The 21,108-nt window shown below is 39.3% G+C and overlaps 1 protein-coding gene across 12 annotated transcripts in view; it reads left to right on the top strand.

The window, feature by feature from the left end:
• The window catches only part of PHACTR4 (phosphatase and actin regulator 4), a 117,209-nt gene that overhangs the window by 73,049 nt on the left and 23,052 nt on the right, over positions 1 to 21,108 (top strand). For 5 of the 12 annotated variants that reach the window (XM_019938320.3, XM_019938322.3, XM_019938321.3 and 2 more), the window contains 3 exons: positions 13,643 to 13,813; positions 14,453 to 14,533; positions 20,646 to 20,810. In XM_019938320.3, the coding sequence (XP_019793879.2) occupies positions 13,643 to 13,813; positions 14,453 to 14,533; positions 20,646 to 20,810 (417 nt within the window). Of the gene's footprint in view, positions 1 to 12,660; positions 12,689 to 13,642; positions 13,814 to 14,452; positions 14,534 to 14,693; positions 14,786 to 20,645; positions 20,811 to 21,108 lie in introns of those variants that run through there. The other 7 variants (XM_033839680.2, XM_033839605.2, XM_033839648.2 and 4 more) reach the window with 3 other exon arrangements.

Raw genomic sequence — 21,108 nt, 5'->3', positions numbered from 1 at the left:
TCCTTCTCTCTCTAACTTTCCATTCCCTCTCTCTAGCTCTTTTTTTTTTTTTCCCCCATCATATACCTTTCACTCAATAATTAGCCTCTTTTTTCCCCACTTTTCCTTTGTATAAGAATATATTGCTTTAAAAGATGTCATATTGTAATACGGGAGTTCCCAATCCCCGGCCCGCATACCAATATCCTCTCATTCATATTACTGCCTGAACCATCCCCCACGCACCCCCCCATCCATGGAAAAGTTGTCTTCCACGAAACTGGTCCCTGGTGGCAAAAAGGTTGGGGACCACTGTTGTAATATTTCCTCTTTCCTTCATTCCTTTTCCATCAGTATTCGATTCATTTTACTCTGAAATTTGTTGTTATGTGTTCTCCCACATGAGAATAGGAGTGGTTTTGGGAAAGGTGCTTTAGAAATAATTTTGTTATTTGGAGGCAAAGTTAGTAAGGAGATTGCTGGATGAATAAATTTTAATATAGCTATAGAACAATATTAACATAGAAATAAATAATAGATGGATTAATTAAAAATAAACTTCTTCATGAGACTTGAAAGAAGAACACTTGGCATTATTTGGTCACCAGAATTATCAGAGACATTTCTCATACCTAGCTAGATCTAAAAATAAATGCTTCTGAGAGAGAAGGAACAGGTATACTTTCTTCATGTAATCCAGGAATCAAGAGAAAGTGTTAGGGGTCTGTCATGTACTCCTTAAAGGATTTTCTGTTGAATACCAATCAAAAATTATTATTCCCTCTTTCTGCTTCAGTAGATTTTCTGAATGGCCTATTGTCACAACAGTATATTCCCTCTTTCTACTTGCAGGTTAATTTTGATACGTTTAAAGTTTTTTTCCATGAGAGAATATATTTTCTGGCACCTCACCTTAAAACCTTTCTCTCAACTTAGAACTTTTATCAAAAAAGTATACATATCAAATTGCCAGAGTAAAGCAGCATCACTTCTTGACGTAGTTACGGTCAAAGATCTCTTTTCCCAGGGTTGGAACCTCAGACCTAATTGTACCTGCAGGTACAGAGAGAGACCTTCTCCCTGGCTATCTTCTTGAGTGCTTTGCCCAGTTCTATTTCCCAAAGGTCAGAACTATGCAGTATTTCCAAGGGAAGTTATGGGCCTGCTCTAGACAAAGCCTGCTTTGTTCATTAGTGGCAGGTTTTGCTTTCTGTAATTTTGTTGCAGTTTTCTAAAACAGTTTTTTAAATTCAATAATAATCCTCTTTCAGAAGGCAAAAATGAGTATAAGTACAATAGTGTAAGTACCATAAATTAGTGTTCTCCATTTACAGAATTCTAATGCTGTTAAAATGATTGTATAAAAGCAAGATCTGTTTCAAGCTAGATGGGCATAAAAGATAATTAAACAGAACCATTAGATTATAAAAGTAATTGGCCACAATATATTTAAGTCAAACCATTATGCCATATACCTTAAACTTAAAAAAAAAAAAAGATAATTGGTACCTCTTGATAATGGAGTATGTATCTCGTTGCACAAAGCTATGTATTTTTAAGTTTTGGACAATAACTGATTATTAAAAGTTTTGGGGGTAAAATGAGAGAATTTTATACACTTTAAATCTACACATTTTTTAAGACCCGACAAGGTATAAGAAATAGGTGTGGAACTAAGACAGTCCCAGTAATTTTGTTGCTTATTACTAAGCCTAGTGAAGGGGAGTGGGTAGTGAAGGCTATCTTGAAAACTAAGTTATCTGTCAACTACAATTGCCTGTGCCTTACCTTGCCTTCCAACGTGAATGACTAATTGGTTGTAAATCAGATTCTCAAATGAACTAGGTTTACCGTCTAACCCTGTTTTATCCCTTATCTCTAGCAAGTAATGTAGGTATAACATGTATCTGTAGCAAATAGTTTATCTGAAGATGAAAAGTGCTAAGTTATTTTTTAATAATACTATACATTTATTTTAAAATCACCTCAGAAATTCACCTGGAACAACTAAACTTGAACTAAAAAACATTGAATTAAATGTTGACCAGGAAAAAACTTAGGGTTGAAGAAAGAAACTGCTAGAACTCTGCATAATATGTGAAATAAGAAACAAGCCTCTGAAATGTGAGGTGCTAGCTACAACTTGGAGGAGGGAGTAAGTAGTTTAAACACCAGGGCATAGTTTCACGGTACTTCTCAAACTGGAAACTCCAAACTGTAATTAGTTATCTTCCTCTCCTAACTCCACCCCCTCCAAAAAACACCAAGACCTCCAACTCTGTGAATTGCTTTCCTAGTGGCCTGCGGCTTCATGACTTCCTTGGAACACACAATCCTAAAACTATAGCCAGCATTCTACACCCTGTTTTCTGGCAAACAAAGGGAAACAAGGAGGGAAAAGCCACCTTGTTTTGGTTCTCATTGGAAAACAGAATGGGACCATGAGGACATTTTAAATTCCATACTGAGTTTAAATAGAAACAGTGGGGTATCCAAATGTGACTCCAAGCCTGTATTTCTTCTGTCAAATTGGAAATGGGGGCTTCCCTGGTGGCTCAGTGGTTAAGAATCAGCCTGCCAGTGCAGGGGACACGGGTTTGAGCCCTGGTCCATGAAGATCCCACATGCCGCGGAGCAAGGCCGTTCACCACAACTACTGAGCCTGCACTCTAGAGCCCGCAAGCCACAACTACTGAGCCTGCATGCCACAACTACTGAAGCCGCGTGCCTAGAGCCTGTACTCTGCAACAAGAGAAGCCACCGCAAGGAGAAGCCTGCGCACGGCAACGAAGAGTAGCCCCCGCTTGCCGCAACTAGAGAAAGCACGCACGCAGCAACAAAGACCCAGTGCAGCCAAAAATAAATTAATTTTTAAAAATTGGAAATGGGAGGGAGATGGTCATAAAATCAGAATTGTTGAGAACAAATATTTGGTTGATGTGCAGGTTTGCTTATGAACAGTTTCAAATTCACCTCCCTAAGCCTTTTATTTATGAGTACAGAAACAATATTTGAGGTGTAATTGTATCATTAAGAATAAAAAAGATCAGGACTTCCCTGATGGCGCAGTGGTTGAGAGTCCGCCTGCCGATGCAGGGGACACGGGTTCGTGCTCCGGACCGGGAAGATCTCACATGCCGCAGAGTGGCTGGGCCTGTGAGCCATGGCCGCTGAGCCTGTGCGTCCGGAGCCTGTGCTCTGCAACGGGAGAGGCCACAACAGTGAGAGGCCCGCGTACCACCAAAATAAAATTAAATTAAATTAAAAAGATGGTTTCTCAATACCTGAGTATACTTTTTCTTGTATAATTTATTCATCCATCAGTTTCTCTTTCTTTCTATTGCAGTTTTCTAAGTGATGCAATTGAATTTTCTTAAAGTCAGACAAAAATTCACAGTAGGAAGCCTGAATAGTTTCAGTGGATCCAAGAATGCTACGGAGATTAGTGGCTTCAGTTAGATCTAATCAGCCACTGCTATCAAGAATTTATGCATACTTTAAAACCCTTTATTCCACAGCTGAAAAGTTTACACCTGGTGAATTTAGATTACCGTTAAATTTGGTCTCTAGCTCCTTTAGCACAAGATTGTACTCATGGTGAACAAGGGTGGTATTCTTAAAAGAATGTAGGACTAGAAACTGTTGTTTGGATGATCCAAACCTACTTACTTTAACATGTGTCACTACTCCAAGAAAATGTCCTTGAATGGTTTAATTTGCTTAATACTTCAGACTATGATTTTTATGTAGGAAATAATTCTTTTTTTTTTTTTTTTTGGCTGCATTGGGTCTTTGTTGCTGAGCGCAGGCTTTCTCTAGTTGTGGCGAGCGAGGGCTACTCTTCGTTGCAGTGCATGGGTTTCTCGCTGCAGTGGCTTGTCTTGTTGTGGAGCACGGGCTCTAAGCACGTGGGCTTCAGTAGTTGTGGCACGTGGGCTCAGTAGCTGTGCCTCGCGGGCTCTAGAGCGCAAGCTCAGTAGTTGCGGCACGCGAGCTTAGTCGCTCCGCAGCATGTGAGATCTTCCTGGACCAGGGCTCGAACCCGTGTCCTCTGCATTGGCAGGTGGATTCTTAACCACTGTGCCACCAGAGAAGCCCGGAAATAATTCATTTTTATAGGAACCTAATATTTAGAAAGAATTGCTTTCTTTTATGTACTTATATATATGCTGGACTTTATTAACTGTTATGATTTGAAAGCTCCCACTTTCAAAGTAAATTTGTTTTTATTCCAATTATAAAAGCCATACATGATCACTGTAAAATAAAAACACACACACACACAAAATAGAAGAAGCTAGAAGAAGCACAGATATCCTGTAGTCCTATCATCAAATTATATTTACATTTTCGTTTAGTTCTTTGCATTCTCCTTTTTTTTTTGAATTTTTGAATTTTATTATTTTTATACAGAAGGTTCTTATTAGTTATCTATTTTATACATATTAGTGTATATATGTCAATTCCGATTTCCCAATTCATCCCACCACCAACACTGCTCCCCCCTGCCCGCCACTTTACCCCCTTGGTGTCCATACGTTTGTGTCTCTTTTTTTGCCCTGGAAACCGGTTCATCTGTACCATTTTTCTAGGTTCCACATATATGCGTTAATAGATGATATTTGTTTTTCTGACTTACTTTACTCTATATGACAGTCTCTAGATCCATCCACGTCTCTACAAATGCCCCAGTTTCGTCCCTGTCTGAGTAATATTCCATTGTATATATGTACCACATCTTCTTTATCCATTCATCTGTCAATGGGCATTTAGGTTGCTTCCATGACTTGGCTGTTGTAAATAGTGCTGCAGTGAACATTGGAGTGCATGTGTCTTTTTGAATTATGGTTTTCTCAGGGTATATGCCCAGTAGTGGGATTGCTGGGTCATAAGGTAATTCTATTTTTAGTTTTTTAAGGAACTTCCATACTGTTCTCCATAGTGGCTGTATCACTTTACCTTCCAACCAACAGTGCAAGAGGGTTCCGTTTTCTCCACACCCTCTCCAGCATTTATTGTTTCTAGATTTTCTTATGATGCCCGTTCTAACTGGTGTGAGGTGATACCTCATTGTAGTTTTGATTTGCAGTTCTCTAATAATTAGTGATGTTGAGCAGCTTTTCATGTGCTTCTTGGCCATCTGTATGTCATCTTTGGAGAAATGTCTATTTAGGTCTGCTCATTTTTCGATTGGGTTGTTTGTTTTGTTAATATCGAGCTGCTTGAGCTGTTTATATATTTTGGAGATTAATCCTTTGTCCGTTGATTCGTTTGCAAATATTTTCTCCCATTCTAAGGGTTGTCTTTTCGTCTTGTTTGTAGTTTCCTTTGCTTTGCAAAAGATTTTAAGTTTCATTAGGTCCCATTTGTTTATTTTTGTTTCTATTTCCATAACTCTAGGAGGTGGATCAAAAAAGATCTTGCTGTGATTTATGTCAAAAAGTGTTCTTCCTATGTTTTCCTGTAAGAGTTTTATAATGTCCAGTCTTACGTTTAGTTCTCTAACCCATTTTGAGCTTATTTTTGTGTATGGTGTTAAGGAGTGTTCTAATATCATTCTTTTACATGTAGCTGTCCAGTTTTCCCAGCGCCACTTATTGAAGAGATTGTCTTCTCTCCATTGTATATCCTTGCCTCCTTTGTCGTAGATTAGTTGACCATAGGTGCGTGGGTTTATCTCTGGGCTTTCTGTCCTATTCCATTGATGTATATTTCTGTTTTTGTGCCAGTACCATATTGTCTTGATTACTGTAGCTTTGTAGTATAGTCTGAAGTCAGGGAGTCTGATTCCTCCAGCTCCGTTTTTTTCCCTCAAGGCTGCTTGGGCTATTGGGGGTCTTTTGTGTCTCCATACAGATTTTAAGATTTTTTGTTCTAGTTCTGTAAAACATGCCACTGGTAATTTGATAGGAATTGCATTGAATCTGTAGATTGCTTTGGGTAGTATAGTCATTTTCACAATATTGATTCTTCCAATCCAAGAACATGGTATATCTCTCCATCTGTTTGTGTCATCTTTTTTTTTTTTTTTTTTTTTTTTTGGTATGCGGGCTTCTCACTGTTGTGGCCTCTCCCATTGCAGAGCACAGGCTCCGGACGCACAGGCTCAGTGGCCATGGCTCATGGGCCCAGCCGCTCTGCAGCATGTGGGATCCTCCCAGACCGGGACACAAACCCATGTCCCCTGCATCAGCAGGTGGACTCTCAACCACTGCGCCACCAGGGAAGCCCCTGTTTATGTCATCTTCGATTTCTTTCATCAATGTCTTATAGTTTTCTGAGTGCAGGTCTTTTACCTCCTTAGGTAGGTTTATTCCTAGGTATTTTATTCTTTTTGTTGCAATGGTGAATGGGATTGTTTCCTTAATTTCTCTTTCTGATCTTTCGTTGTTAGTGTATAGGAATGCAAGAAATTTCTGTGCATTAATTTTGTATCCTGCAACTTTACCAAATTCATCGATTAGCTCTAGTAGCTTTCTGGTGGCATCTTTAGGATTCTCTATGTATAGTATCATGTCATCTGCAAACAGTGACAGTTTGACTTCTTCTTTTCCAATTTGTATTCCTTTTATTTCTTTTTCTTCTCTGATTGCTGTGGCTAGGACTTCCGAAACTGTGTTGAATAATAGTGGCGAGAGTGGACACCCTTGTCTTGTTCCTGATCTTAGAGGAAATGCTTTCAGTTTTTCACCATTGAGAATGATGTTTACTGTGGGTATGTCATATATGGCCTTTATTATGTTGAGGTAGGTTCCCTCTGTGCCCACTCTCTGGAGAGTTCTTATCATAAATGGGTGTTGAATTTTGTCAAAAACTTTTTCTGCATCTATTGAGATGATCATATGTTATTTCTTCTTCAGTTTGTTAATATGGTATATCACATTGATTGATTTGAGTATATTGAAGAATCCTTGCATCCCTGGGATAAATCCCACTTGATCATGGTGTATGATCCTTTTAATGTGTTTTTGGATTCTGTTTTCTAGTATTTTGTTGAGGATTTTTGCATCTATATTCATCAGTGATACTGGTCTGTAATTTTCTTTTTTTGTAGTATCTTTGTCTGGTTTTGGTATCAGGGTGATGGTGGCCTCATAGAATGAATTTGGGAGTGTTAACTCTTCTCTAAATGTTTGATAGAATTCACCTGTGAAGCCATCTGGTCCTGGACTTTTGTTTGTTGGAAGATTTTTAATCACAGTTTCAATTTCATTACTTGTGATTGGTCTGTTCATATTTTCTATTTCTTCCTTGGATCAGTCTTGGAAGGTTATACCTTTCTAAGAATTTGTCCATTTCTTCCAGGTTGTCCATTTTATTGGCATAGAGCTGCTTGTAGTAGTCTCTTAGGATGCTTTGTATTTCTGAAGTGTCCCTTGTAACTTCTCCTTTTTCATTTCTAATTTTATTGATTTGAGTCCTCTCCCTGTTTTTCTTGTTGAGTCTGGCTAAAGGTTTATCAATTTTGTTTATCTTCTCAACGAACCAGCTTTTAGTTTTATTCACTTTGCTATATTGTTTTCTTTGTTTCTATTTCATTTATTTCTGCTCGGATCTTTATGATTTCTTTCCTTCTCCTAACTTTGGGTTTTGTTTGTTCTTCTATCTCTAGTTCCTTTAGGTGTAAGGTTAGATTGTTTATTTGAGAGTTTTCTTGTTTCTTGAGGTAGGCTTGTATTGCTATAAACTTCCCTCTTAGAACTGCTTTTGCTGCATCCCATAGGTTTTGGATCATTGTGTTTTTGTTGTAATTTGTCTCTAGATATTTTTTGATTTCTTCAGTGATCTCTTGGTTATCTAGTAACGTATTGTTTAGCCTCCATGTGTTTACGTTTTTTTCCCTGTAATTGATTTCTGGTCTCATAGCATTGTGGTCAGAAAAGATGCTTGATATGATTTCAGTTTTCTTAAATTTACCAAGACTTGATTCGTGACCCAAGATGTGATCTGTCCTGGAGAATATTCTGTGTGCACTTGAGAAGAAAATGTAATCTGCTGTTTTTGGATGGAATGTCCTATAAATATCAATTAAATCTATCTGGTCTATGGTGTCATTTAAAACTTGTGTTTCCTTATTAATTTTCTGTCGGATGATCTGTCCATTCGTGTAAGTGAAGTGTTAAAGTCCCCCACTATTATTGTGTTACTGTCGTTTTCTTCATTTCTAGCTGTTAGCAGTTGCCTTGTGTATTGAGGTGCTCCTATGTTGGGTGCATATATATTTATAATTATCATATCTTCTTCTTGGATTGATCCCATGATCATTATGTTGTGTCCTTCCTTGTCTCCTGTAACATTCTTTATTTTAGAGTCTATTTTATCTGATATGAGTATTGTTACTCCAGCTTTCTTTTGATTTCCATTTGCATGGAATATCTTTTTCATCCCCTCACTTTCAGTCTGTATGTGTCCCAAGGTCTGAAGTGCGTCTCTTGTAGACAGCATATAGGTGGGTCTTGTTTTTGTATCCATTCAGCGAGCCTGTGTCTTTTGGTTGGAGCATTTAATCCATTCATGTTTAAGGTAATTATCAATATGTATGTTCCTATTACCATTTTCTTAATGTTATGGGTTTGTTTTTGTAGGTCCTTTTCTTCTCTTGTGTTTCCCACTTAGAGAAGTTCCTTTAGCATTTGTTGTAGAGCTGGTTTGGTGGTGCTGAATTCTCTTAGCTTTTGCTTGTCTGTAAAACTTTTGATTTCTCTGTCGATTCTGAATGATATCCTTGCCGGGTAGAGTAATCTTGGTTGTAGGTTCTTAACTTTCATTGCCTTAAATATATCATACCACTCTCTTCTGGCTTATAGAGTTTCTGCTGAGAAATCAGCTGTTAACCTTATGGGAGTTCCCTTGTATGTTGTCATTTTTCCCTTGCTGCTTTTAATAATTTTTCTTTGGCTTTAATTTTTGTCAATTTGATTACTATATGTCTTGGCATGTTTCTCCTTGGATTTAACGTGCCTGGGACTCTCTGCGCTTCCTGGACTTGGGTGGCTATTTCCTTTCCCATGTTAGGGAAATTTTCAGCCATAATCTCTTCACATATTTTCTCAGGTCCTTTCTCTCATCTCCTTCTGGGACACCTATAATGCGAATGTTGTTATGTTTAATATTGTCCCAGAGGTCTCTTATCTCTTAGGCTGTCTTCATTTCTTTTCATTCTTTTTTCTTTATTCTGTTCCACAGCAGTGAATTCCACCATTCTGTCTTCCAGGTCACTTATTCTTCTGCCTCAGTTATTCTGCTATTGATTCCTTCTAGTGTATTTTTTATTTCAGTTATAGTATTGTTCATCTCTGTTCGTTTGTTCTTTAATTCTTCTAGGTCTTTGTTAAACATTTCTTGCGTCTTCTTGATCTTTGCCTCCATTCTTTATCCGAGGTCCTGGATCATCTTCACTGTCATTATTCTGAATTCTTTTTCTGGAAAGTTGCCTATCTCCACTTCATTTAGTTGTTTTTCTGGGGTTTTATGTTGTTTCGTCATCTGGTACAAAGTCCTCTACCTTTTCATTTTGTCTGACTTTCTGTGAATATCCCATTCTCTTTTTAATGTATATTATAGTTTAGGTAATGCAGTGCATGTAACTTCCTACTGTATTTTTTTTTTTTTTTTTTTTTGTGTTACGCGGGCCTCTCACTGTTGTGGCCTCTCCCATTGCGGAGCACAGGCTCCGGACGCACAGGCTCAGCAGCCGTGGCTCACGGGACCAGCCGCTCCACGGCATGTGGGATCTTCCCAGACTGGGGCACAAACCCATGTCCCCTGCATCGGCAGGTGCACTCTCAACCACTGCACCACCAGGGAAGCCCCCTACTCTATTTTTATCCTGTATTTGAAAAAATATGTTCATGGCCCTGGCCCCTATTCTAGTTCTAAATAATACCTAGTTAGGGACTTCCCTGGTGATCCAGTGTTTAAGAATCTTCATTCCAATGCAAGGGACATGGGTTCAGTCCCTGGTTGGGGAACAAAGATCCCACATGCCACAGGGCAACTAAGCCCACACGCTGTAGAGCCCACATGCCACAACTAGAGATAGCCCCCGCGCCGCAACAAAAGATCTCACATGCCGCAGCAAAGATCCCACGTGCCACAACTAAGACCCAATGTAGCCATATGAATAAATAAATAAATGTTTTTAAAAAAAATAATAGGGACTTCCCTGGCGTTCCAGTGGTTGAGACTTTGCCTTTCAATGCATGGGGTATGTGTCCCATCCCTGGTCAGGGAGCTAAGATCCCACATGCCTCATGGCCAAAAAATGAAAACATAAAACAGAAGCCATATTGTAACAAATTCAATAAAGACTTCAAAAATGGTCCACATCAAAAAATAAATAAATAGAGACTTCCCTGGTGGCGCAGTGGTTAAGAATCCGCCTGCCAATGCAGGGGATATGGGTTCAATCCCTGGTCCGGGAAGATCCCACATGCCACGGAGCAACTAAGCCCGTGTGCCACAGCTACTGAAGTGACCTGCATGCTGCAACTACTGAGCCCACATGCTGCAACAACTGAAGCCCAAGTGCTTAGAGCCCATGCTCCACAAGAGAAGCCACCGCAATGAGAAGCCCATGCACCGCAACAAAGAGAAGCCCCTGCTTGCTGTAACTAGAGAAAGCCCACACATAGCAACGAAGACCCAACGCAGCCAAAAATAAAGAAGGGAAGAAAGGAAGGAAGGAAGGGAGAGAGGGAGAGAGGCAGGAAGGAAGGAAGAAAGGGAGGGAGGGAGGGAGGGAGGGAGGGAGAAAGAAAGAATTAGGTTACGTGCAGAGAATGTCTGCCTGTCTCTTTTAACATGCAAAAGTTTTCCAGATAGTAATCTGGAATTGCATTTAACAAGCTGACTAATCGTAAGAATTGCCTGAGAAATTTTTTAAAAACAGATTTTTAGGTCCCAGCTCCTGGAGATTCTGTGTTTTGAAAAGGCAACTGGGCTGATTCCAAGTATTTGGAACAGATTTGGGTGTCACGGAAATAATGTTCTGTTTGTCATGAAAGTGAGGAGGGGAGAAGGGGAAGGAAAGGAGAATGTGAGAATATAAGAATATGAATGAATGAATTTGGGATGATAACTGGGTCAGGACTTGGTGTGGCTGAACCTCACTGCCTGATGCAAGAGGCATACCAGTTTCTAAAAGCTTTATGGACATGAAGATTAAACACATTTTCATAAAGCATCAAAGAAAAAAAGTACTGCTCTCTTTGCTTTTTGTTTTCAGTGCCTTGATGGCAGATGCATTCATTTTTATCGTAAGCTGTTGGTATTTTCCACACACACTGTGACTTAATAGAAACTGAACTTATTTTGAGTTCGTATGTTAGCAGGCGTAAATATGTTTGAAAGGATATCATGATTTTCTTGTTTTGAATGTATAAGAGAAAGGACAGATAAATTTGTTGTTCAATATAATGAAGAACTAAAAGGGTTGAACTAAATCCTACTTTAGAAGGTCATTAGATAGCCAAGAAGATAGTGGAAGCAGGCTAGATTGGATATATTTCATTTTAGGACTTTACAGACAGGAACTTTTCTGTGAATATGTTACCACCTAACATTCCTAAAGTTTTTGGCTATTTTTCTTTGTAAAAGTGTCACATAGCGCTAATAACCTTTACTTTCATACTGTTAGTTTGGGGTTTTGTTTGTTTTGGTTTGGGTTTTGTTTTTTTATATTATCTTCCCTATTACTTTTAACCAAACAGGCTTTTTCCTGTGTGTCTTTTGGAACTCAGTGAATTTCACTCAGTGGGTGGGTTAGCAAGAGATTTAAAGTTTCAGTCCTTCCTTGTCTCTGTAAGGAAGGCTACTCTTTGAGAATGAACAACTTATGATACTTATCTCCATTTCTGAAAGTGTTATCATTAACATATGTTAAATATCAATGTTATGATATCATGAATGCTCTGAAATGTGTCCAGGTCTCATTGACATTCCACAATTGGTAGAATACTGTCTTAGTTAAAGCACTCACTCTTAAAAACAGTACCATGTGTTCACCCTAGTGCCACTCTTGGTGGTCCATCCTGGGGTACCATTGAGGGGAAATTGTTAGGATAGGAGTTATTCTACGTCTCTAGCAACTAAACTTTAAAAAATATGATCCAATGTTATAACCATGTTCTATTGCATTTCATGTAAAGAATTAAAGTAGTTGAGACCCAAGATGCCCTCAAGTAAAGAAAAGAGTCACTGTCCTCTGTCATCTTCATCTGTTGCACTTCAGGAACCAGACCCCTGTTTTGCCTATGTCATCTTAGGCATAGCAAAGTAATGCATCAGCAGCCATTGCTGCAGTCGCTCTGATAATTACTGTTGTGTAAATCTTACCTTTATCAATGGACTTCCCTAGACTCAGCATCTATGAACTGAAAAAAGATTGAATTTTTCAAGTGTTTCTTTAAAAAAAATTAATGCTTGTTGATTGTGTATTTTCTCTTATGAAAAAATATCGAATTAAGAGGGTTTTTTTAAGAGTATATATTATGCCCCTTTGTCCCCCCCACCTCCAAATGCATTACTTGCTTCAAATGTGAAATTGTTTACAATAAACATGTTAACTTATTACATGTGATTATACAGTATGTGGTCCTTGATGTATTTCTATAAAGTAAAGGTCCCGATTTAATTCCAGGATTGTTATTCCACATGACTCTTTTTTTTCTTCTCCTCTAGACTTCTCCAAAGAACGCTGGGACAGTAGGTGGAGTGCAAAGTTGTATTGTGTTGCCTTCCTGCTTTTTTTGTTGCCTTCCTGCTTTTTTTTATTATTCTTGGCCCAGTCTTGGCTGCTCCTTTCTCTGCCACTAAAGCTCACTCACTAAACCCTGCATGTGTGGTCATTATGAGGGACTCATGGCCTTTCATTTCGATCCTGCACATTTATCATGTCAGTTATGTTTCTTGTCAAATCTTTAGAATCAGGATTGTCCCTAAAGCAATATTGTAATAAGCAAACTGAAATCTCATCTCTACTTTCAAAAAAGTTTTCCTTTATTTTGAAGCACTAATACCCCTGCCTCACCCCGCCCCCCAAGCCCCTTCCAATACTCCAAAACTACCTAAGGTCTTTTTTGCGAAGGGAGAAAATAATTTGATAACATATACAAGTAAGGTGTTAATACTTAAGTGTTACCCCCCTCCCTGAACTATTTATATCCTGAAAAAGGAGGGCAAGGGAGGGCAGTGTTTAACAGAGAATAATGACTCACTCACTGATGGTAGAATTCTCTGCTTCAATGACACAAGAGATAGTGGTGTTAGCTGAGACAGGCCTTCCCCCATGCCAAGAGGATGAGCATAGCAACAGCAATAGCCTACATTGGGGCAAGATCTCATGCACATTGGGAAGATATCCACATTTGTGCGTGTGTGTGCCTTTAAGAGACTTGAGCTGGTTATGATCATCTCATTGAATTTTTGTCCTAAAATGATGTCAGCTCCGTTTGGTTCCTTTTCCTCCTTAGTAATTTATCTGTTATGGATTTTGATGTTTGGTGTCCATGTGATGTCAAGGAGTCTGTCTGCATGATTATTTTATCATTGCTCTGATCCTTTCCAACTACCACAGGAAGAGAGGGGAAGGGACGTTTTCAAGATTGTGCTGAAATAATAAATTGGCTGTTCTCTTCCCTTTCTCCCTCTCACCATGCAACAGAAGAAGCAGGTCAGCCCACTGCAGACCCAGGCATGGTCATGGACAGTGTGGAAGCAGGAGACACAACACCTCCTACCAAAAGGAAGAGCAAGTTCTCAGGGTTTGGCAAGATCTTCAAGCCCTGGAAATGGCGGAAAAAAAAAAGCGATAAATTCAAAGAGACATCAGAAGGTGAGATGTTAAGATTTAAATATATGTTCTGAGTTAGAGAATTCCCCATTGAAGGTACCTAACTTTTTCATTCTCTTCCCAAGTTTCTATAACCCCCTGTTTGAAAAGGGAATTGAATCTTTTAATTAAAAAAACAAGTGGTCACTCACTAAGCCATATATGCTATATCCTCATTCCTAGGTTGGTATTTTGATAGGGTTCATGTTTATCAATTGAGTGGTGAATGGAGCTCCTGAACTACAGCAGATATAAGATGCTTCTTTTTTTCTATTCTGGCCACTTCCTCCCAGAAGAAGTTCATCCATAAGTATCTTACTATTGCGATTTCCATTAAAAAAGGAGGGAATTCTCTGGCGGTCCAGTGGGTTAGGACTCCTCGCTCTCATTGCCAAGGGCCCGGGTGGCGGGCCAAAAATTTAAAAAAAGGAAAAGCTAAACTTATGAAAGGATGGTTCTTTTTGGAAATGATATTTTCCCAATAGTACAGGTTGTGAATGAAATTAAGTTTTTAAATTCAAAGTTAGTTTTTGTGTTCTTTTCTTTCCTAAGAATAGAAAATTGAATCACTTTATTCTTTTACCTAAGGAGGTGAATTTTATCTGCCACATTTCTGAGTGTTTTTTTCCAATTTAATGTTAGTTTTAGAGCGAAAAATATCTATGCGAAAACCGAGAGAAGAGCTGGTTAAAAGAGGGGTTCTGTTGGAAGACCCTGAGCAGGGTGAGTTTGCAAATAGCATATGCCTGTCTCTGTACACTTGGTCTTTGGTTCTGCTAAGTATTTGAATTTTCTTTCTTTATTATTGCTGCTGTTGAGAGGGAAGGGGACTTAAAAAAACTGTTCATGCATCTAGAATATATATTTTTCTAACTTCTGTTAGAAAAGAAAAAGGCAATGCGGTAGAAAAGTCTGCAAAAGCACTGAACAGACAGTTCACTGAAGAGTACATACAAATGCCCAATAAACAAAAAGGTGGGTTTTTTACTTCATTAGTAATTAAGGGATACAAATTAAAACCAAAGTAAAATAGCTCTACGTATAAACTAGAAAACCTAAAATTAATCAGATGACCAACAACAAGAGTTGATGAGGGTATGAAATAAGTGGAATTCACATACACCTATTGATGCAAGTGTTAAAGTGGAAGAATCACCTTGAAAAACAGTTTAGCATAATCTATGAAAGCTGGAGATATGTAAACCTATGTGCAGTCTTTGGTATATACGCAACAAAAATATGTATACGTGTGTATCAGGAGATATGTATAAATATGCTCATAGCAGCAATATTTATTAACAGTAGAGCAAAATTGGAAACAACCCAAATGTCCATCGATAGTAAAATATATACATAATTTGTGACACATTGATAAAATGAAATATTATATAGCAATGCAAACAAACTATACCTACATGCTTTAATATGAATGTCATAAGTAATACTGAGCAATTGAAGTCAGTGATGAAAGAATATATATTGTATCATTTCTGTAAGTGTGAAGAAAAAACAGTGTTAGGAAAAAAAAAAAGAGTTTAGTGAGCTGTATTAAGGAGAAAACTGGCCACCTCACAAAGAAAGGCCTAATGGCAGCAATGACTCTTACAAGATAGGAAATAATTAAAAGTTAAATGTGAGTTGAGACTGAACTGAGGAATAAAAAGTTCTTCTTGCCCTTTTACTAATTTTTGCTTACAAATTCACTCCAAACATGCTTTTAAAAGATACTTTCTCCCAGTAAATGATCTAAAAAAGTGATTGTTTAGAAAAGTGGGTTGATTCTCCTGATTATCAAAAGAAAATGGAAACTAACTTTTTGGACTAAAGCTCAGGGGGTTTTAATGAATGAACTGTTGAAATAAATGCCTTCAAAACAGAAAAAAAAAAGAAAAAGGAAAAACTGTTTGGAGATGCATGCTTATGTGGTTAAACTATAATAACACAAAGCAAGGATTATCATAAGAGTTAGGAGAGTGATTGATTGCTTTGTGGGGGAAGGAAAGGATGTTACTAGGGAGAGAGAGAGGCTTCAGAGAGCTCTGAAAACATTTTATTTCCTAATGTCCATGATGATCACACAAGGTTTTCCTTGTAATATGTCTTTGAAATTTACATTTCTATTTTGTACATTTTTCTCTACTGGCATTAAACTTGACAATGAAAAATACTAAATAATGATAAGATATTTCTATGGAATTCAGTGGCATACCATCTATATTTGATTTATTTTAAGAAGGCATTTTTTGTATAATTTTTAAAGATTACTTTCCATTTACAGTTATTACAAAATATTGGCTATATTCCCCGTGTTGTACAATACATCCTTGAGCCTGTCTTACACTCAGTAGTTTGTACCTCCCACTTCCCCACCCCTTTATTGCATATAATTGGGCATATATTTTTTGTGGGAATGAAAATATCTAATGAAGAAAAAAATATTAAAACATAAATGAGAATAATTGATTTTTTTGTTTAAGGAATCTCAGCTTAGGGGGTAAACATAAGGGGTAAACCCCTTCCAATAATTGCTGCCTAATTTTCTGTATTAAAGTCCATTTTCTTGCTGAGGAATAAAAAAAGCTTCCTTCACCCTTCCTTCCAAGTACCTACCTTATCTGGTTGTGGTCTTTAACTCTGGAATTGCAGTTGAGTGGTTGGTGAAGGATCCTTGGGACAACCATTCTCTGTCTCTTTGTACATCCTCAGCTTTGTGCCAGCTGCAGTACTGTGTCATTTCCTTTTTATTTTTTAAATACCAAATTTGTCTCCAGGCCCATATTGCTGCCCTAATATTTCTTGTTTGTCTGTCATAAAGATCATGTTTTGGTATTTCAACACTCACTGCTGGTTTAATAATGTCAGGACTTTCTCTAATGTATGACTTTTATGAAGCAGCTTATCAGAAGAGTAAGGCTGTAGTACATTGGTTGCATTTCATTTCTCTTCATTAGAATTACTTAGCATGAGACAAAATATGAAAGCCAAGTTTTTGTTTGTTTGTTTGTTTGTTTGTTTTTTGTAGTATGCGGGCCTCTCACTGTTGTGGCCTCTCCCGTTGCGGAGCACAGGCTCCGGACACGCAGGCTCAGCGGCCACGGCTCATGGGCCTAGCCGCTCCGCGGCATGTGGGATCTTCCCGGACCGGGGCACGAACCCGTGTCCCCTGCATTGGCAGGCGGACTCTGAACCACTGCGCCACCAGGGAAGCCCTGAAAGCCAAATTTTAAAAATATATCCTTTGGTTGGTGGAAGAAAGGAACCAAACCGAAGAAATACTATACTCTTTAGGTTTTGAACCATTTGAATATATTGCTTGTTTGCAAAATTTAATTAAATTATGTATTTATTGTCTCAACTATATAAAAGCTTAAGTAGAAAAAACAAGCTTGAAGGAAAAATACTAAAATATTATTAGCATTGGTTATTTCTGGATGTTGGAATAGGAATGTAGGGGATTTTTTTTCTTTCTATTTTTCTAAATTTTCTAAATTTTCATGAGTCTATTTGTTTTTTTACAGTAGGACACAAAAACTTCTAGGTATTTAGGTGGGTAACTACAGTTATAATGCCTCTGTTGCAACGTCTTTGGCCATTGTTTTTTGATAATAGCCATTCCTCACCCTATGCCCTTTCCTACCTCTCACCTTTCTTGCTCACTCACCAAACCCCATACATTACTTCTTTCTTGTTTTTCACCTTCATTCAGTCTTTTTTGCCATATGCTTCCTATTGGCTCTTGATCCAAGTTGTTTACAGCTTAGAAGCAAGCTCAGAGGTCCAATTGCTAAGTGAATTGTAGCCATTGGACAAGATGTCCCTCTGCCAACCAGAGAACTGACCTAAACTGTACTCTGTAAGAAGAAACTAAGAGGACTTCCCTGGCGGCACAGTGGTTGAGAATCCGCCTACCAATGCAGGGGACATGGTTTCGATCCCTGGCCCGGAAAGATCCCACATGCTGCGGAGCCCCTAAGCCCTTGAGCCACAACTACTGAGCCTGCACTCTAGAGCCCACAAGCCAAGAGTACTGAGCCTGCGTGCCACAACTACTGAAGCCCGCACGCCTAGAGCCCATGCTCCACAACAAGAGAAGCCACCGCAATGAGAAGCCCACGCGCCGCAACGAAGAGTAGCGCCCACTAGCCGCAACTAGAGAAAGCCCGCGTGCAGCAACAAAGACCCAACACAGCCAAAAATAAATAAATAAATAATTTTTTAAAAAAAGAAGAAACTAAGAGATGGGCCTCACAGCCTGGCTTACATATCTCCAGTTTAGGCTAAAAGCAGTATTTGAACCTTGCAGTTCTTTTCATACTCAGAGATGGCTTTTGGCTTGATTATGGTTCTGACTTGACTATATTATAAAATATGTAATGGATTTTCTGAGTTGGGGGTTGAGAGGCACTCATAGATGTTGAGGCCAGATTCTAATTCTATTCTATTCTGTTAGCATTGAGCACAAACCCTTTGCATTAAACATAAGAAGTTTGGGACTTCCCTGGTGGCACAGTGGTTAAGAATCCACCTGCCAATGCAGGGGACACGGGTTCGAGCCCTGGTCCGGGAAGATCCCACATGCCGTGGAGCAACTGAGCCTGTGCACCACGACTACTGAGCCTGCGCTCCAGAGCCCGCAAGCCACAACTATTGAGTCCACGTGCCACAACTACTGAAGCCCACACGTCACAACTACTGAAGCCCATGGGCCTAGAGCTCGTGCTCAGCAATAAGAGAAACCACTGCAATGAGAAGCCCGCACACCACAATGAAGAGTAGCCCCAGCTCGCTGCAACTAGAGAAAGCCCATGCACAGCAACAAAGACCCAACGCAGCTAAAAATAAATAAATGAATTTATTTTTTTAAAATATATGTATATATAAGAAGTCTCACTTCAAAGTAGACAATCCTGATTAAGTAACTTGCAAGATGACTGATCACTTTTGCTGGTATGTGCTGAGTAGAAACTAATTAATAATGTGTCTTTACCTTTCACTGTATGTTTTTTAAAAGTAGGGGCTTTGGGCTTCCCTAGTAGCACAGTGGTTAAGAATCTGCCTGTCAATGCAGGGGACATGGGTTCGAGCCCTGGTCCGGGAAGATTCCACATGCCACTGAGCAACTAAGCCCGTGCACCACAACTACTGAGCCTGCGCTCTAGAGCCCGCGAGCCACAACTACTGAGCCCGTGTGCCACAACTACTGAAGGCCACGTGCCTAGAGCCCGTGCTTCGCAGCAGGAGAAGGCACTGCAATGAGAAGCCTGAGCACTGCAACAAAAGAGTAGCCCCCGCTCGCCGCAAGTAGAGAAAGCCTGCACGCAGCAACGAAGACCCAATGCTGCCAAAAATAAATAAATAAATATTTTTAAAAAAAGAAAGAAAGTAGGGGCTTTGAAATGATTCATTGCTTTACATTCTAGAAAGTCCTGTTTTTGTTAAAGGTGCGCTATATTAACATAAGTAGTAACTTACAACATTTACATAGTTGTTGTCATCTTGTCCCTTCCTCTGTTTTAAAATTTAAAAAATAGTTGTCAGAATACTTTCACTTTAGAAGTACATTTTTCATTCAGTGCTCATTTGCCTTAGACTTATACTACTTTTAGCCCAAGCTCCACCTCTTTCTGAGACTGTATGAAGAATGATACTGTCTAATCTCTTAGTAGGAAGTGGTGGGTTGGGGTGAGGGAGTCTGGTCTATGAGAACTCGAGGGACTAACTCAAGAGACACTAAAATGAAGAGTGTCTCCCTATGGAAAACAAAGAGAGTAACTAGAGAGCAAATAGTTCCAGTTCCCATGACACTAGGAGGTGAGACAGTTTTCAGTCTCTAACCTCAGTGTTTCAGTTCTCTCCTCCAAAGGAAACCTCAGCAGTAACTGGGAACACTTGTCTAATTCCTCCATAAAAGGATCTTGCCTACAAGTTTAATAGCGATGAGTGTTCATCCCAAAGCCTGCAGCCTAGTGATCATTCCTGCAGTTTAGCTTATAGGAATTCATCATGTGTACCGTGTTTTACCTTTGATGTGTCTATCAGTTCTCCCCCTTGCTGTCCACTCCTAATGCCCTCAGGCACCCTCTGCTATTTCTCACCTACATTCTGCTCATTATTAGTTTTCCTATTCCAATCACTGCCTAATCCATCCTTCTCACAGCTCTCAGAATTAACTTTCTAAAAGACAGAGCAGATCATATCTCTCTCTACTTTAATTCTTTGGCTTCCTGTTTCCTACAGGATTCAGTCCAGGCTCTTTTACATGGTGCTTGGCACCCTTCATAGGCTGGCTTTTGCTTGCCTTTCCATTCCTATTAACTTTTTCTTATGTGCATCTGTTCTCCTGCCAGGACAAACTAATTGTCAGTTCCCAAACATGTCAAATAATTTCACACCTTCATACATGCTATTTCTTCTTCCTACATGGTCTTTGCTCATCTTGTCATCGAGTGGCAGGCTCCTACTCCTCCTTTAAGACTCAGTTTAGCTACGACTTTCTGTGAAGCTTTTCTAACCCCATTCCCACCCCCAAGAAAATTGTTTCTTCATTTGTACCATAGCACATCACTCATAATAGCTCTTAACATTTAGCATTGTAATTATTCGTGTGAAATAAATCTGTCTTATTCATGTAGCAAAGCAGCCGGCACATAATAGACAATCAAATGTTTATTGGAAAAAGAACTACTTATTTTCATTACTACTATAAACTCTAAATAATAAGCTAAAACAGGAAGAGGGTTGGATAAAGGGGATAAGAAAGGTTAGAAATTGCCAACTCTTCTCCCTACCTGACCACACCAGTCCATCAGTTTGCTCTTTCTTTTGGACCTTGCAGGTGGTGAGGATCCAGGGAAGTTGAGCCATGCCACATTAAAGAATGGCCATACCACCCCCATAGGGAGTGCCAGATCTTCTAGTCCAGTCCAAGTAGAGGAAGAGCCAAGAAGAATAGCAAGTCTTAAGAAGCCTATTCCAGAAGAGGACCCAAAGAAGCGACTAGGTAATTAACTCTGAATTTTTTGCAGTTCGCGGGCCTCTCACTGCTGGGGCCCCTCCCTTTGTGGAGCACAGGCTCCGGACGCGCAGGCCCAGCAGGCTTGGCTCACGGGCCCAGCCGCTCTGCGGCACATGGGATCCTCCCGGACTGGGGCACGAACCCGTGTCCCCTGCATCGGCAGGCGGACTCTCAACCACTGCGCCACCAGGGAAGCCCAACTCTGAATTTTTTAGTTTAAGAGCCATGGATCAGTCATTCTAATTTACTTCGGGGGGTTCCAAGAGCCAGGGGAGAAATAAAA

Source organism: Tursiops truncatus, chromosome 1 (assembly GCF_011762595.2).
Source record: "Tursiops truncatus isolate mTurTru1 chromosome 1, mTurTru1.mat.Y, whole genome shotgun sequence".
In the NCBI taxonomy this organism is placed as follows: domain Eukaryota; kingdom Metazoa; phylum Chordata; class Mammalia; order Artiodactyla; family Delphinidae; genus Tursiops; species Tursiops truncatus.
The sequence above is the reverse complement of the archived record's forward strand: the minus strand, read 5'-3'. Positions and strand labels throughout refer to the sequence as shown.